Below are 15,598 nucleotides of genomic sequence, written 5' to 3'. Positions count from 1 at the left end.
AAACTGAACGGTAGTATATTTTTTTGCAATTGTATTATTGAAAAGACTCCTGTTGGCACACAAACACTTGTCATTTTGTTTCAAGCATTAGATTTCCTGAAGGAAATAGCAGCTTGAAAGTAACATTAAAACCGCATTAGCTTCAGCCTTGGGAAGCATTTTTATTCATTTGATTGTATTGCTAATTTGAAAGTCGCTATTGAATTTATTGAATATATTTGTGAAGAAAAACAATGTTTGAGGAACAAAAACAAGACCTTGTTACACTTTGAATAGAATGCAGCATATGAACTTTTATCATAAATTGTCACATTGATTTGCCAAAGAAAGCGCCTGAATCCTTTAACATGTGAAAGTGGTTTCTACCTTGTAGATTTGTGTAATTTAGCTTAGACTATTGGTGGTGGAGACCACCCTGTTCTCTGCTTGACCTGCGGTTGAGTGCGTTGTATGTTTGCTGTGTGCAGATAACGTCATTTCAACAGACCCTACAGATGTGATTTCAAAATCGAATGCAGTGCTTCTATATCTAAGCCTTTTCACCATTTGAGTGCTTTAGGAAATATGACAGTATGAGAATTTGTTCTGAAATCAAACTGTCCTTCAGACCGGGAGGTTCAGTAGAATTCATCAGGGGATTTTAACTTAGTTGAGGTTTGTTACCTCTGTCCCCTTTTATATCTGTTTATGAATGATCGATCCATCACTATTGTTGAATAAAAAGAAAATGCAAGTCTTATCTTATTTGTTTGTTATGAGATGTTTTTGTTTTTTCTATCTTAGAATGTGATCCCAGCTGAGGTCTCTCTTGTCTGTGTGGTGAAACCTGATGAATTCTGGGACAAAAAAGTGACCCATTTCTGCTTCTGGAAAGAGAAGGACAGGCTTGGCTTTGAGGTAAGTATACTGGAGGTGTTTTGTTTTGGTGGACAAAGAGCTACACTTTGACTTATCTTTATTTGACATTAGGGATGGGCACAAGTAGGGTTTCCGCTAACGACTATTTTTATTTTGATTAATCTATCGAGTGATTGAATCTAAACTATTAAGTTCCCACACAAAAAATCAACAATTTTACTTAAGAATATTTTATTAAACTATGTTTTATTAAACCAAATTAACTCCAAATTTCTATGTAAAAAGGTTTTTCTTTGAATTAATTAGAGAAGAGTCCATTTTTATGGCATAATATCTTTTTCCTAAGGGGAAATGAAGCGAGTTGATCTGCCCGCATTCCTTTGAGCAATAAAACAAGTGTTATCAGATGCGTTGCCGTGGCAAAATGTGAGCAAAATGAAGTCGACGATTTTTAAAAATCGAATAGTCGACTAAAATCGAGGAATCGTGACAGCCCTATACACAAGTCCTGGGTGATCAAACATGAAAATGTAATATTTGTGATTTTTCAACTTGTAATCTTTTCATATTGTCACTGGTTGCAGGGGCATGTTTAGTGGTATCTTGTGGTCCGATTGGTTAGAGGTTTGAACCGCAAATGTATACAGACACTGTTGCATCAGTTTTATTTGTACATTGACCTCACAATACATATTGTCCAAAACAGCTGTACAGGAAACGGTACCTTTAAATAAACTCAAACATTAAAGTTGTGAGGAAAATGGCACAAAAAATACGCAGCCGTGATGGTATATACGCTGATGAGGCCTGGCCTCGAACCGCACACTCATTTGCCTGGCTGTCTTGCTCCGTGCCCTCACTGGACATGAACCAATAACGCCATGTTGCCTGGAAACCATCACACGGATCCTGCCAAGAGCTGGATGACGTGTTTAGAAGGACTGTCAAACCACTGTCTCCTAAATAGAAACCTCTGTATGTATATGTTTGTTGGGGTCATTTTGTTGTTTGCACTGTGATCTGGGCCAGCAGGCCCCTCTAGCTGCCTACAACTACCAGATGGCACAGTTTTGGCTGAATGGAGGTCAGCGTATCAGCATTAGGAAGTGGAGGCTTGAATACGGAGACTAGTGAAAATGGTCATTACCATACTCTTGACCTACTTGTGGATCCATACTTGAATGGGGGTTTTGTACGTGTGGCCGATCGTTTTGGTGCACGAGGACCTTACGCTCTGCATTAATCATTCTGCCCAAGAACCTCTTCATCACTGAAGCCTGGCCAGGCATAAGTGAGCATATGGGAAGGGAAAGACCCGGAGGCCTTATTAAATAAGTGGATCCTCTTTCACTGCCACTTAGGGTCCATAGGACCATCTGTTACTGGACTGCACATTTTTTTTTTTTATGCTGCTTATTGCTGATTTTTCTTTCCTTTTAAGGAGTTCAAGATGCTGATGCTGAGATTCACTTTACTTTAAAACAAAGGGAGTTGATAGCGATTGACTGATATCAAAGAGGTCTATGACACCTGGAATATGCTGTCTGGCAGAATTTTTATTTTTCATTTGATTCATACGTTGCTTGCTGAAAGAGCAAGGCCTTCAGTGACACACAAGCTGCTTTTTCAGCCAGTTGTTGTATTATTGACATCTGCCAGCAGAGGCTAAGTGGATCCTGCTAACCAGCCAAATCTTGACCCATTGATTTATTTGACAAGGTCAGTTTTGACATTTTGAATCACATCGCATTAGCTGATGACTCTATTGGCAGCCATTAAGAGTTTAGCATATTATATATGTAAACTTAAAAAAAAAATTCAGATTCAGATGATTTGTTTAGATTAATTTTAAGCTTATGTAAAACTTTATTACTGTAATGCATGAATGCACATTATATCAGCCACTCTGCTCAGTAAATATTTTATTTGTTTTATTTTAGCATTATTACTTGGGTGTTATTTCTCATCAGAAACAACTTAACTAAACACTACTGCTCAAATGTTTGGGGTCAGTAAGATTTTTTTGTTTTGAAAGACGTCTCTTGTTATTACCAAAGCTGCATTTATTTGATGCTGTAAAAATAGGAATATTGTGAAATATTTTCACAGTATAAAATGGTCTTTTCTATTTAAATGCATTTTAAAATGTGATCTATTCATGTTATGGCAAAGCTGAATTGTCATCTCCAGTCTTCAATGTCGCATGATTTGTTTGAAACTCTAATATGCTGATTTGGTGCTGAAGAAACATTTATCAGTGTTGAATAACTGTTGTGCTGCTTCGACTTTTTGTGAAAACTGTGATCCTTTTTTTTTTTTTTCTCGCAGAATTCTTGGAATTAAAAATAACAGCATTTATTTGAAAAGCAACTTTTTCAAATGTTACAAATATCTTCGCTCCTTGATGAATATCCTTGCTGAAATGAAAGAATTCATAAAAAAAAAAAAAATCTTACTAACCCCAAAATTTAGGAATTTTGAATTTTTTTTTTTTCCCCCTTCTGTTTTATGCACCTGAGAGCACAGCATTTTTTTCAGTTTTTGCTTGTGCTTTTTAAAAATGTTTTTTTTTTTTATACACTTGCAAGGTAACCAGAATGCAAGCTCCTTTAGGGGACTGTATTGATCAGAGAGCTTTAGCAGACGCAGTGTTTAATCTCCTCCAGCTAACCTTGCAGATGTGAGGGCACCGCTGGCATACGTCCAAGCTGTTGTGTCCCTGAGCTCAGGGTCACGGTGTGTGAGGAGGATTTCAAAGAGCACACATTACTTTAATTAAATAGATTAAAAGTTGTTGAGCAGATGGTTTTTAAAAGGCACAGTACACCCCAAAATGATAATTTATTTACCTGCATACTGCACTTTTTTTTTTTTTTCTTTTTTTTTTCCTGACATGGATGGAGTTCAGATTGACCACAGATGTCAATTATTTTTAAGCGTGCTTCTCTTTATCTTTTCCTTTCTGTATTGGTATATTTCTGTATTTTTGTTTTTCTTGTTTCTATGAAAAAATATCAGCTTACACATTTGGAATATGAGTGGTGGCAGCATTGTTATTTTTGAGTGAACTTTTCCTTTTTAAGGACTTTTTTTTCTTTAGTTTTCTGTCTTTTTGTATTTTCGCTGCACACCTTCCATCTGTGGATTTGCAGTGATGTCATGGCAGAAGGAGATAAGACGAAATACAGTTCAAACGCTTTTATGCTCAAACTGCATTTTAGTATCTGCCACGGAAATTTCACAGCTCAAAACAAGGCTTTTTAGATGCAATAACTCTGTGAGAGAGAGAATGTGAAACTGACATGAAACAGACCTCACTGTGGCTCATGCTTGAAGAGGCTTTTTTCTCAAACTGTCCCTGGCAGACAGCCACACGGCGGAGGCAAACACGCCCTTGACATCCTGTGAGTAATGTACCCCAGATATTATGAATCCAAAATATTTTTCCCTCTCTCCTCTACGCTGGAACGCAGGCCGGATCTGTTTGCAGCGAGGCCTTGTCCCTCCGTCCCATGTGTTGACTCAGCTGAACATATTTGTAAAGACAGCTGTGCTGTCTCTCTCTCCCTGTCCACACACCAAAGTGCAGGGCGGTGGGGTCTCATCATTTTTTAAATGGCATACAGGAAGCACAGACATAGTAATGATTAACATTTGCTTTTAAAGCATAACCTAAGCTTCCGTCTCTAAATTCTAATTTAATGAGCCTCGTTCTCATCTTAATGCACCAAGTTGTCATGCTGCTTGGCAGTTGGAAATGGTTTTGTTTTGCATTAATGACCAGCTGATTGTACATTCTTCCTGCTTATTGCATGGCTAAATAGCAATTAAATAAGTAAATAGACATGAAATATTGATTTAAGCTGGTTATCTGAAAACAAAGACCTCTGAGTGGTGTGAGGGACATCAGACTCCTACACTGTGCTATTTTATGTAAAGCAGTCAAAACAGTCAAATAATACAAAATAATTTATTAATAATAATGTATTATTGTTATTGTTGTCAGATATTATTATAATGCTAAAGTATTTAAACACAAATTTCTTACACTGTAGTATTTTGTTTAAAGTCAAATATCTAGTTTATTTGTCATAATATGGAATACATTAACAACTACAACAACAATGTCATATATTATCATATATATCAGCAATTGTCATTATGCTTAAATAATCATAATTTTCAGATATGGTTGTAGTATCCCACTTTGTGTCCCTAATACCTGTGTACTTGCATAGTAACTAGATGTGTACGTAGTATGTAACCACAGTGTAAGTACACATTGGTACATAGTATCTACAGCTCTATTGTTTGTGTAACTACACACATGCAACAACCCACTGTATGGTACAGCTCTAATGTTTGTGTAACTACACACATGCAGCAACCCACTGAATGGTATGTGTAAGTACAAATGTGGAACAGGACATTGGTAACAACACTTTTTGGTAATGAAAGTACAAATGTGGAACAGGACTAACAGCACTTTTTGGTAAAGAAAGTGTTACACTTTAAGTAGACAATTCCTATGGATTTACCATGTAATTACTTTGATGTTACACAGCAGCGGCCAGTAAGTTAGGCTTTACATATAAATTGTGGTTGGTGTCCAGAATGTTACATTTTATATTAAGTGGACAGCTCCTGGAGTTACCAAGGAAAGCTGTCATACAGTTTATTTGCCATATAAGATTAATAATTGAAATTGTATCTTCTATCTAGTAGTGGTAGTAGTAGTTATTGTGATGTTACAAAAGCAATAATGTCTATTACATGTGGGGTTTTTTTCAACCAAAGATAAGTAGTGTTCTTAGACAGTGTAAAGTGTATTATTAAAAATATATATATTTTTAAAGCTAACAGCCAAAACTATATAAAACGCTGTAATCATTCCCTTGTGTTTTGGGTGACTGACAATAAGTGACAGTTTTTGATTTTGACCCAGCAGAATGGCTGCGTCACCTGCAGAGTTTGTCCTATATGCCTTCAAATATCACATGAATTATTCATGGATGTTAACCTTGCATGACATTTCTGCTGCAGAAGGTTTTAGATTATGCTACACTACGTGCACAGATGCCTGTTTAATTGGTAACATTAGTGAATGCTGCCCTTTGTCCTCTGTTACTACCATTTCTTCTCCAAAATGGGTTGGGATGGTTTTACTTTCTGCTCTATTAATATTCTAAGCACAGATGTTTTCAGTCATACCTGAGAGTTAATTTTCTCTGTTTCAGGTGATTCTGGTTTCTGCCAATAAACTCACACGCTACATTGAACCATGCCAGCTTACAGATGAATTTGGCGGGAGTCTGGTTTATGATCATTTGGACTGGCTCAACAAAAGATTGGTGAGAACAAAATCCCTTATTTTAAATTGCTCTCTTTGCTGGTAGACCACAGTGATTCAGGGTTATTTTAGTTAATAGACTGGGTAATGTATTCATGATATAGCTGGCATAGTAAAATGAAGTAACACTGTAAATATTGGTGTAATTTTAAAATGCCGTTTTGTAGTTTTCTAAAGGCAGTGCCATTAGACTAGTTCATTTCTGAGACTCAAATGGTTTTAACGAATTGATTCATAACCCTGATTCACAATCTGTTCAGACATCTTTGAAATCAAAATGTTTTAGCAAATTTTTTTTTTTTTTTTTTTTTTTTATTGAGTTGTATTGGTTAATATAAATTAACTTTAAGTAAATTAATTATTATAAACATTCTTATATTCATACACTGACAATAGTGTGGAAAACATGGCTAATTTGCATTTTGAATCTACTTAATGGTGGCCGTTTAGTTGAAACTGTATAGTTTAATATTATAGTATTAAAGTTTAAAATTATTGATTTATTGTTTTATGCACTTAATATAATTTATTTTTATTTCTATTTAGCTTTAATTAGTTTAGTGCTTCAACGTGTTTTGTTTCAGTTAGCTGTCAAGGCAACTTTCTTTTTTTTAAGTTTACTCCCCCCCCCCCCCCCCCCCCCCATCTAATTTATATTTTAATATATATTTCATTTACATGATATCAATGAATGAAAACAATTTCTTAGTAGTTCTAGTTTAACAAAAACAACACTGCTGAAACTGTGATCCTTTCTAGCTGCTTCACTGCATATACATAAATGTTGAGATGGATATTGACTTCATATCATCAAAAGGCTGATAAATAATGGCAGTGTTTATCTATATCACCCTGTCCTAGTGGCTGTTTCAACAGTATGCCATTTTTAACCTGAGGTCTTATTTGCCATTTGTTCTTGATCCAGGTCTTTGAAAAATTCACGAAGGAATCCACGTCCCTTCTGGATGAACTTACCGTCATCAATGAAAATGAGAAAGGAAGCCAGGCAGAGAAGGACAGGTACTTTGTCTCATTATCTCCAGGCATGAGCTCCTAATTAAGAACGTCTTTTCAAGGGCCACTGTTTTCTGTTAACTCTTAGCCATTCTTAAATGTGTAATTAATGTTTAGAGCATTTAAAAAGCAATCAAATATCTAGAGAAACCAACATGTTTGTTTCATTAAATGGTCATGATTTTATAGACGAATGCTCAGAAACAACATATTGTTACACTCTCATAGGTCTTCAGAGAGCAACATCCTGCCTTCTTTTGATCCCGAAACGGTCCTACAGACTGGTGAGTGCCAATCTGTGCTGTCTGTGTTTGTATGCATGTAGACTGTGCTTCGAAATTGCTAAACTGCGTTATGTAATATTTTAGGTTCATTTGTAACACTAGTTGCTAAAGCAGATTTTGGTTTGGCTGCAATGCTCTATCCAGCATGTGATGTCAACAGTGACACTATTTTTCCAGCTGGCCTGTAACTCCGTTTTATTGGTGGGGTAGAGCTAAGAACTTGGCTTTTGTGTTGTTTAACAAACACTCTAAAATGATTTCCCAGCTTTTGTATTTGAAGCTAAAGCTGGTTAGTAAAGTGTGTTGACTCTGCCCTGATCAGTATGTCTCTGACACCATGCCCTACTCTAAAGAATGGCTCCAATGAATTTTTGCTCCATCTGAGGGTCTCTGCTTTGAACAAACCGTTACAGTCAGGCTTGTGTACCATTTAGAATTGCCTTAAAATTCAAATTGCAGGCTGAATTGTGTTTTTAAAGTAGAATAAGAATGCAGTTAAATGTATAATTGTAGTTTTAAATAATGCTTTTTGTTATTCTGTATGAAATAAACTTCATTTATTAAGTTTAATCAAATTTTTAATTACAGTTTTATTTTACAATGTCAAACAATATAAATTAAATATATTTTATGTATTTACAACCTGGATTCTGGAAATGTGGGGATGTTTTTTTTAAATTTGAATAAAATCAAAACTAAAAGAATTTCAAATCACATGAGCCAATATTTTTTTCACAATAGAACTTGGATAACATACATGTTTAAACTGAGAAATTTTACAATTTTATGCACAAAATGAGCGCATTTCTTATTTGATGCCTGCTACAGGTCTCAAAATAGTTGGGACGGGGGCATGTTTACCATGGTGTAGCATCTCCTGTTCTTTTCAAAACAGTTTGAAGACGTCTGGGCATCAAGGTTATGAGTTTCTGGAGTTTTGGTTTTGGAATTTCTGATGGTATGGGGGTGCGTAACTGCATACGGTATGGGCAGCTTGCATGTTTTGGAAGGCACTGAATGCTGAAAGGTATATAAAGGTTTTAGAGCAACATATGCTCCCCTCCAGACGACGTGTATTTCAGGGAAGGCCTTGTGTATTTCTGCAGGACAATGTAAAACCACATACTGCAGCTATTACAACAGCATGGCTTCGTAGTAGAAGAGTCTGGGTGCTGAATTGGCCTGCCTGCAGTCCAGATCTTTCACCTATAGAGAACATTTGGCACGTCATTAAACGAAAAATACGTCAAAGACGACCTGGAAACCTATATCAGGCAAGAATGGGACCAAATTCCAACACGAAAACTCTAGAAACTCATAACCTCGATGCCCAGATGTCTTCAAACTGTTTTGAAAAGAAGAGATGCTACACCATGGTAAACATGCCCCCGTCCCAACTATTTTGAGACCTGTATCAGGCATCAAATAAAAAATGAGCTCATTTTGTGCATAAATGTGTGAATGAAATATAATGGACCAAATATTACTTAATAATAAAGATGTAATAAAGATTTTATTTTCTAAAGTGTATACATATTATTGAATTTTTATGTGTTTTTTTGGATGAAATTTGTGGATTGTTGCAAAATTTTTTTTTTTCTCCTTTTCTCCTCAATATACTTCAATGCCTGTTTTGTTTTTGTTTTGGGCTAATTCAGTTCCTCTGTGTTTCTGTTTTGCCTTTTTAAGTTTTTGCTGATTAAATTCCTATTCCTGTCATTGCAATTCAAATTCCATTGTAACATCTTGTAAGGACAATTCAATTCATGTTATATTCATGTTTAAAAAGTAACACATTCTCAATAAATCCTGATTTTTGCCTAACCTTGGTTGGAATAATTCAGAAGTATTGGCACAAATAAAAACACAGCAATGGTACAAAATTAGTTTTTCCTCTGTTCCTTTCTTCTGTATTTGAGTATGTCACTGTGTCTAATTTAGGTGAAATACTGGCTTAATGTATTCATACTGCATTAATTCAATCCGTACTCCTTGACAGATGGGAAAATTTGCCATTACATTTGCATTCATCATTTTGTTTCTGTTTGACACTTTGCTTATGAAACATTTTGTTACTGTTTACTGCATTCAATTTTCAAATGGCTTAAACCTTGACTTCTGTGCTAAATGTTGTTTTTCTCCCCTGATTTCTTCCTCTCTTACAGGACATGAGTTGCTCTCGGAGCTGCAGCAGAGGCGTTTCAATGGCTCTGAGGGTGGAGGAGGTGGCACAGCCTGGTCGCCCATGGACGATGAGCTGCTGGCTCAGCCTCAGGTGATGAAGCTTCTGGACTCTCTGAGGGAGCAGTACACAAAGTATCAGGAAGTTTGCCGACAGCGCAGCAAACGCTCCCAGCTAGAGGAAATCCAAACCAAGGTCATGCAGGTAAAACGCTGGGGGGGGGATTTATAAGAATTCTAAACCAAAAAGTGAAAGATCACTTTCAGATAGCCGGGTTGTGTTGTAGAAGAACTGTTTTTAGGTTGCCTTTGGTGTTTTTCAGATGTCAAACATTAATGTTCTCTTTGTTTGAGCCAAGAAGCAAAACTGTGTACTTTTGTTCTTCCAAATACATTTGAGATCTCGTTGCACAGTCATCTTTTATGAACACCACATGATGTGGTGGAGTGTGAGTTTCAATTTCATCTGTCTACCATTTTGCTTTATTTGTATGTTTTAAAAGAAGACATCTTGCTCCAGTGTCAGTTCAGACTGTGGCTGGGTTTTAGTACTTTGGTGAATCAGCAGTCTTGGTCCACAAATAAAGTCATTTTTGGTGGTTCTTCGCACCATGCAATCTTTGAGTCTTTCCACAGAAAATATTTGTCTCTCAATTCTTTCACAAACGGTGTTGCGCTGTCGTCTTGGAAGGCTTACAAAATTCACTCCCACAAAATTCCCACTGAGAATCCGATTATCGTAGAGAATCACTGGTAGAGAGCAAGGCTAAAGCTCTGATGGATATAATTTACATTCATATGTTTGAGCATTCATATAAATTCTTAGTTTAATTTAATGAAGAATGTCTACGTTTAAAGTCTGCAACCAGTATTTCTTAGTTGGTTAGTGTTACATCTGGAGTCACCAAGTGTGTAGTGTTTAGATTATGTAAGGTGATGGTGAGATCAAAGGTTGTGTATCGTATGAAAGTCTCTGAGCCACTCTTTTTGGATGAAATAAAATTCCTGTTTCCATGGTGATCAAGATATTGTGAGGTGCACATCTTGTGTGTCGGAAAAGAGTTTTGGCCTACTTCCCTTCTGTGAAAAATTGCGAAGGGAAGGGGGGGATCATTTGTAAGCAGCAGTGCCTGACGCGATTACAGACAGGAAGGCGTGCAAGCTAAGCAGCGGTTCTTAAATTAATGACTTTCTTCACAAAGCAGGTTCTCTTGCTGCTGTTCCAGACTTTTCATTTGCTCCCCTAGTTCATTAAACAACAAGTGAAATTAATTTGTCTGCCATTTCAGTTGTTATTCCCATTTTTACCTATCAGCTGTTGAATTGAGACTGAACTTGCATATCAAGCAAGCTAATTAAATAGTTCACCCATAATTGAACATTTTGTCATTTTTTTCACCTTCATCTTGTTCCAAACCTGTATGCTTTTCTTTCTTTGCAACACAAAAGGATGAATTTTGAAGAACAAAACACCATACAGTTAATTTGACATTTTGAATTCACAATATTTGTGTGAGAAACCGACTGAAATACAAGTCATTATTCACTGACAATCTTCCGTTTTGCTGCAGCTCTGAAATCCCATTTGTGCTCTGATACTGATGTTCATTCAAAGTCTGACAGCTGAAAGATCACGAAGCCCTCCAAGACATGCTACCCACATTTGTCTTTTTGTAAACGAGTAAATATCTGATTTAGTAAATCTCTAATTTGGGCTCTCATCGACCTGATCCTGTCATTTAGAAAATTAGATTTGCTCTGTGTTCTTCCTGATTTCTTTCTGATTAGAGTCTACTCAGTGGCTCGGGGGTCAAATGTGGTAGTGATTCACTAATTAAAGGTTTTTTTTGTCTGTGTTTGTTTTGTGTGTGAGCAGGTTGTCAATTGGCTGGAGGGTCCTGGCATAGAGCAGCTCCGCACACAGTGGGGGATTGGAGACTCCATTCGCGCTTCTCAGGCCTTGCAGCAGAAACATGAGGAGATCGAGAGTCAACACAGTGTAAGTAATATAGTGAAAGCTGCTGAAAGAAAAATGATCTGTGATCTGTCAAATCAACTGAAGTCAGTCAGATTCGTTGGTTCGATTGAAATGAACTCAAGTTCGTTCCCCTCTTGGTGCGGATCTTTTGGGCAGGTGTGTATACAGCAATCGCACTCAGGTGCACACCAAACAACCGCACCGTGACCCAGCTGAAGAGGTGATCTCGGTCCACTTCCACTTGGTACGGTTCGTTTAAGGTGTGAATATGAACCGGCCTCGATCCGACCCAATTGCAGAAAGCACGCTCAGAAACACACAGCTTGCGCATATTGTGCTGTTGTTTGCATTTCAGTAGCTTAAATCACTTGTTTTTAAACAGCAATGCTTAAAAACGCGTGCGAATTATGAGTTTTTGTGACCATGGCGCACAGCAACGTGACATGAGCGCACTAAATAGGATAAAGCTTGCCGCTAAAGCCCCAGCAAAAGTTACAATGAATGTGTCTAGGGGAAATAGTAAGGAGATATTTGAATTAGGCTATTTATTAATAAACTAGTGTTTTCTGAGTCCGTGTCACAAAGATGAAGTTAAAAATCTTGACTCGCAATCTCATTGGATGCGCCTTTAGAAAGAAATGCATCTTTACGGATTATAATGAAAGAGTTTTTGTTTTGGATATGAATTATTTAATTTTGTAGTAATTCAAAGCTTTCTATAGATGTATTCATCATGTCTGAAAGGAAAATATTCACTGAGTTTCGGTTCATTTTTGTGAAGCGCTCCTGTTCAAGACTGGGACGGCAAGTGCATCCTATTAGTTTTCTTTATAAAAGCATAACGTTTTCTTGATATTGTGAGTGCACACACACAAAAATTGACCCTTTACATTTCTGAACGATGTATTATTCTTACCTTTTATGAGCAACCATTACAGCGTATTTAATTTGTTTCCACTGATGTCCTGAAGCGCGCTTCAGCTTCCACTCTCCGCACAAACGATTGGATATGCGCCTAATAGCGCACCTTTATCTAGGTTAAATGTTTAAACTAACATTTTGATATGCTTTAAGTATTTCATATCTATACATTTTATTTTTGGAAAGTCAAAATTACAACATCGGTAGGACATTGTCTCATATGATGCTCATAAGTTTATTCATATTGCGTTTTTCTCAAGCGAACCGCACCAAAAAAAAAAATCAACATTGTATTTGGTCCGGACCAAAGCAAGCGGACTTTCCTGGTGTGAATACACCCTAAATTGCCACATGCTGCAGTCCTGCCAATAGGTGGCGTTATTGATGTATTTTACTTGAGGCTGCTCTTCTGGAATATTTTTGCTTCTGATAATGCACAATTTGAGGAAATAAAAATATATTTTGTTTTAGGTTAATTTTGAATCTTTGATACAGGCTATCTGGGAGATTTAAGTACATGAAGTCATCAGTCAAAGCTTTGTTTACAGTCTTGGTACATGAATTTGATTTGCTTTAAAGATGCGGTTTTCAACCACAGATTTGCACAGTTTTCCTGAAGGTCAGCCGTTTGGCCGTCTGTCTCAGGAGTGGTTTGTGGTGTGCTCTTGGCTTGTCTGAAGTAGTTACTGCCTCTGTAATTCTTCAGTGTGGTTTGTGGCTCTCTGAGATCACAAACAGCCTCTTTGATTTACAGGGATCTCTGTGACGTAGACTTGTTGGTATTGATGTTTTGTTGTTTTGGAATGTGTGTGTGACTCAGTAGCTTTATGGTTTGTTGAACAGTGCCCTCTTTGTCATGTTGAGTCAGGAACTGAGCCAATTATAGACATGGTTCAAACCATAGGTTATTTGAAAGTGATTTAGTGTTAGTCAGCATGCAAAGTGTTGCCATAGTGGTGAGCTTTCTTGGAAGATGGTTTAGCAGTGGTGTTATTTCAATATTCGGTGAATAGGGATTTTGGACACAATGGTCATTTTTCACCATAATCTAATTTTCTGAGATGCACGTGTGTGTGTGTGTGTGTATGTTAGTATGTATGTATGTATGTTAGTATGTATGCAAATTTGTTCCTTATTCCTTACTGACCCCAAACCTTTGAATGCTAGCAAGCAATAATAGTAGTTATCCTTGCCTAAGCATTCACCACTAGTTAATATTACATTGATAAGCTTTTATTATGTTTTAGCTTAGTTTTTCTGTGAAAATGCATGGGGAAATTAATGTGGTGTTAATTACAAATAAACATTTGATTAGTTTAATACAGTTAATTAATGGCCTTGTCATCAGTCCATAAACTGCAAATGTTCTCCTTTTTTAGAGATTTTGTGGTGTTATCTTTTGTGTATATTTATGTTTCATGGGAGCTGTTGTATCCATTTGGCCTGCGGCATTGGTGTACTGTGTTTATGGACCTGAGGTCTTTATGAGTGCTGGTGGTTTATTTAACTGTTTATTAACAGCTCACGTAATGCTGTTTGCTGCAGGAGTGGTTTGCTGTTTATGTGGAGCTGAACCAGCAGATCGCAGCACTGCTGAGTGCAGGAGATGAAGAGGACCTGATGGAGCTCAGGGGTCTGCAGCAGCAGCTCAGTGACGTCTGCTACCGGCAGGCCAGCCAATTAGAGTTCAGACAGAATGTCCTGCAGTCTGCACATGAGTTCCACATGACCGCACAAGACGTAAGATTCAGTACGATCAGATGATATCAGTAGATCTTCATGGAATCTGCACTCATGGAATTGCAATTTAAAGCTCTGCAGATTTCCACAGAACACAAATGTACTGTGCATGTAGATACATGTAAATATTTTGCCTGGCTACTTTGATGCTTCCACTATCAGTACAGTGTAATACTATCAGTTCTGTTTAGTCAACACAAATTCAAATTTGATATTTTTACTTTTCAAACATACAGTTCTGATCTTTTTGTGCACCGTTCATCAGGGCCTGTTAATCTGAATGAAATCTGATTTAAAATGCAGTAACTTGCTCAGCCTCTGAAATTTTCTTTTCATTTAATGATATGAATCCCTCTTAGATTTTTCATTCCAAGCCCTCTATTCATCTGGCTCCATTGTGGTATTTAACACCCGCTTTTTCCAATCCTAATTCCAGAAGGATAAAAATCAAGTCTCGCCCTACTTTCTATTTTGCTTTTGTTGAATATCCTGTTCCCCTTGGGTGTTTGTCAAAATACAGAAATAAAGTCTTCAAGTCAACATAAAATGCCATTCACAGGCCATTTGCACACATTTAAAGCACACATCCTCATCATTATGAAATAAATGTTTTTCTCTAATACACATTGGCCACAATTAACGGCACCCTTTTATTCAATACTTTTTGAAACCTCCATTTGACAGTTTAACAGCTCTAAATGTTCTCCTATAATGGCTGATGAGGTTAGAGAACACCTGACAAGAGATCAGAGACCATTTCTTCATCCAGAATCACTCCAGACCCTTTAGATTCTCAGCTCCATGACGGTGCTTCTTCTCTTCAGTTCACCTCACTCATTTCCTACAGGGTTCAGGTCAGAGGTCTGGAATGGCCATAGCAGAAGCTTGGTTTTGTGCTCAGTGACCCATTTTTGTTGTTTTTGAGGTCAGGTGTTCTCTAACCTCATCAGGCATTATAGGAGAACATTTAGAGCTGTTAAACTGGCAAATGGAGGTTTCAAAAAGTATTGAATAAAAGGGTGTCGTTAATTGTGTCCAATGTGTATTAGAGAAAAACATTTATTTCATAATGATATTTCCCCCCATTTTAAATTTGTTATCCAATGAAAGGTTAGATTTTTGTGAATTTTAAGTAAAAGATCAAAAGGATTAACAATGCAGATTAATTTTCACAGCCGCCTTTGATCATATTTACCAAGGGTGCCGATATTTTTGGCCATGACTGTACATGTATAGAAAGCTGCTTTCTTATACCACTGTCATATGTGTTTG

The 15,598-nt window shown here is 36.9% G+C and overlaps 1 protein-coding gene across 3 annotated transcripts in view; it reads left to right on the top strand.

Moving 5' to 3' along the window:
• Nucleotides 1-15,598, top strand: part of LOC306876573 (SEC14 domain and spectrin repeat-containing protein 1) — a 29,537-nt gene that overhangs the window by 7,704 nt on the left and 6,235 nt on the right. For all 3 annotated transcript variants that reach the window (XM_079427865.1, XM_079427866.1, XM_079427864.1), the window contains exons 6-12: nt 784-897; nt 6,096-6,209; nt 7,134-7,228; nt 7,451-7,506; nt 9,672-9,892; nt 11,564-11,686; nt 14,132-14,326. In XM_079427865.1, coding sequence (XP_079283991.1) covers nt 784-897; nt 6,096-6,209; nt 7,134-7,228; nt 7,451-7,506; nt 9,672-9,892; nt 11,564-11,686; nt 14,132-14,326 — 918 coding nt within the window. The remainder of the gene's footprint in view (nt 1-783; nt 898-6,095; nt 6,210-7,133; nt 7,229-7,450; nt 7,507-9,671; nt 9,893-11,563; nt 11,687-14,131; nt 14,327-15,598) is intronic.

Source organism: Barbus barbus, assembly GCF_936440315.1.
Source record: "Barbus barbus genome assembly, chromosome: 11".
Taxonomy (NCBI): Eukaryota; Metazoa; Chordata; class Actinopteri; order Cypriniformes; family Cyprinidae; genus Barbus; species Barbus barbus.
Note: the sequence above shows the minus strand (reverse complement) of the source record. Positions and strands in the feature narration are given on the sequence as shown.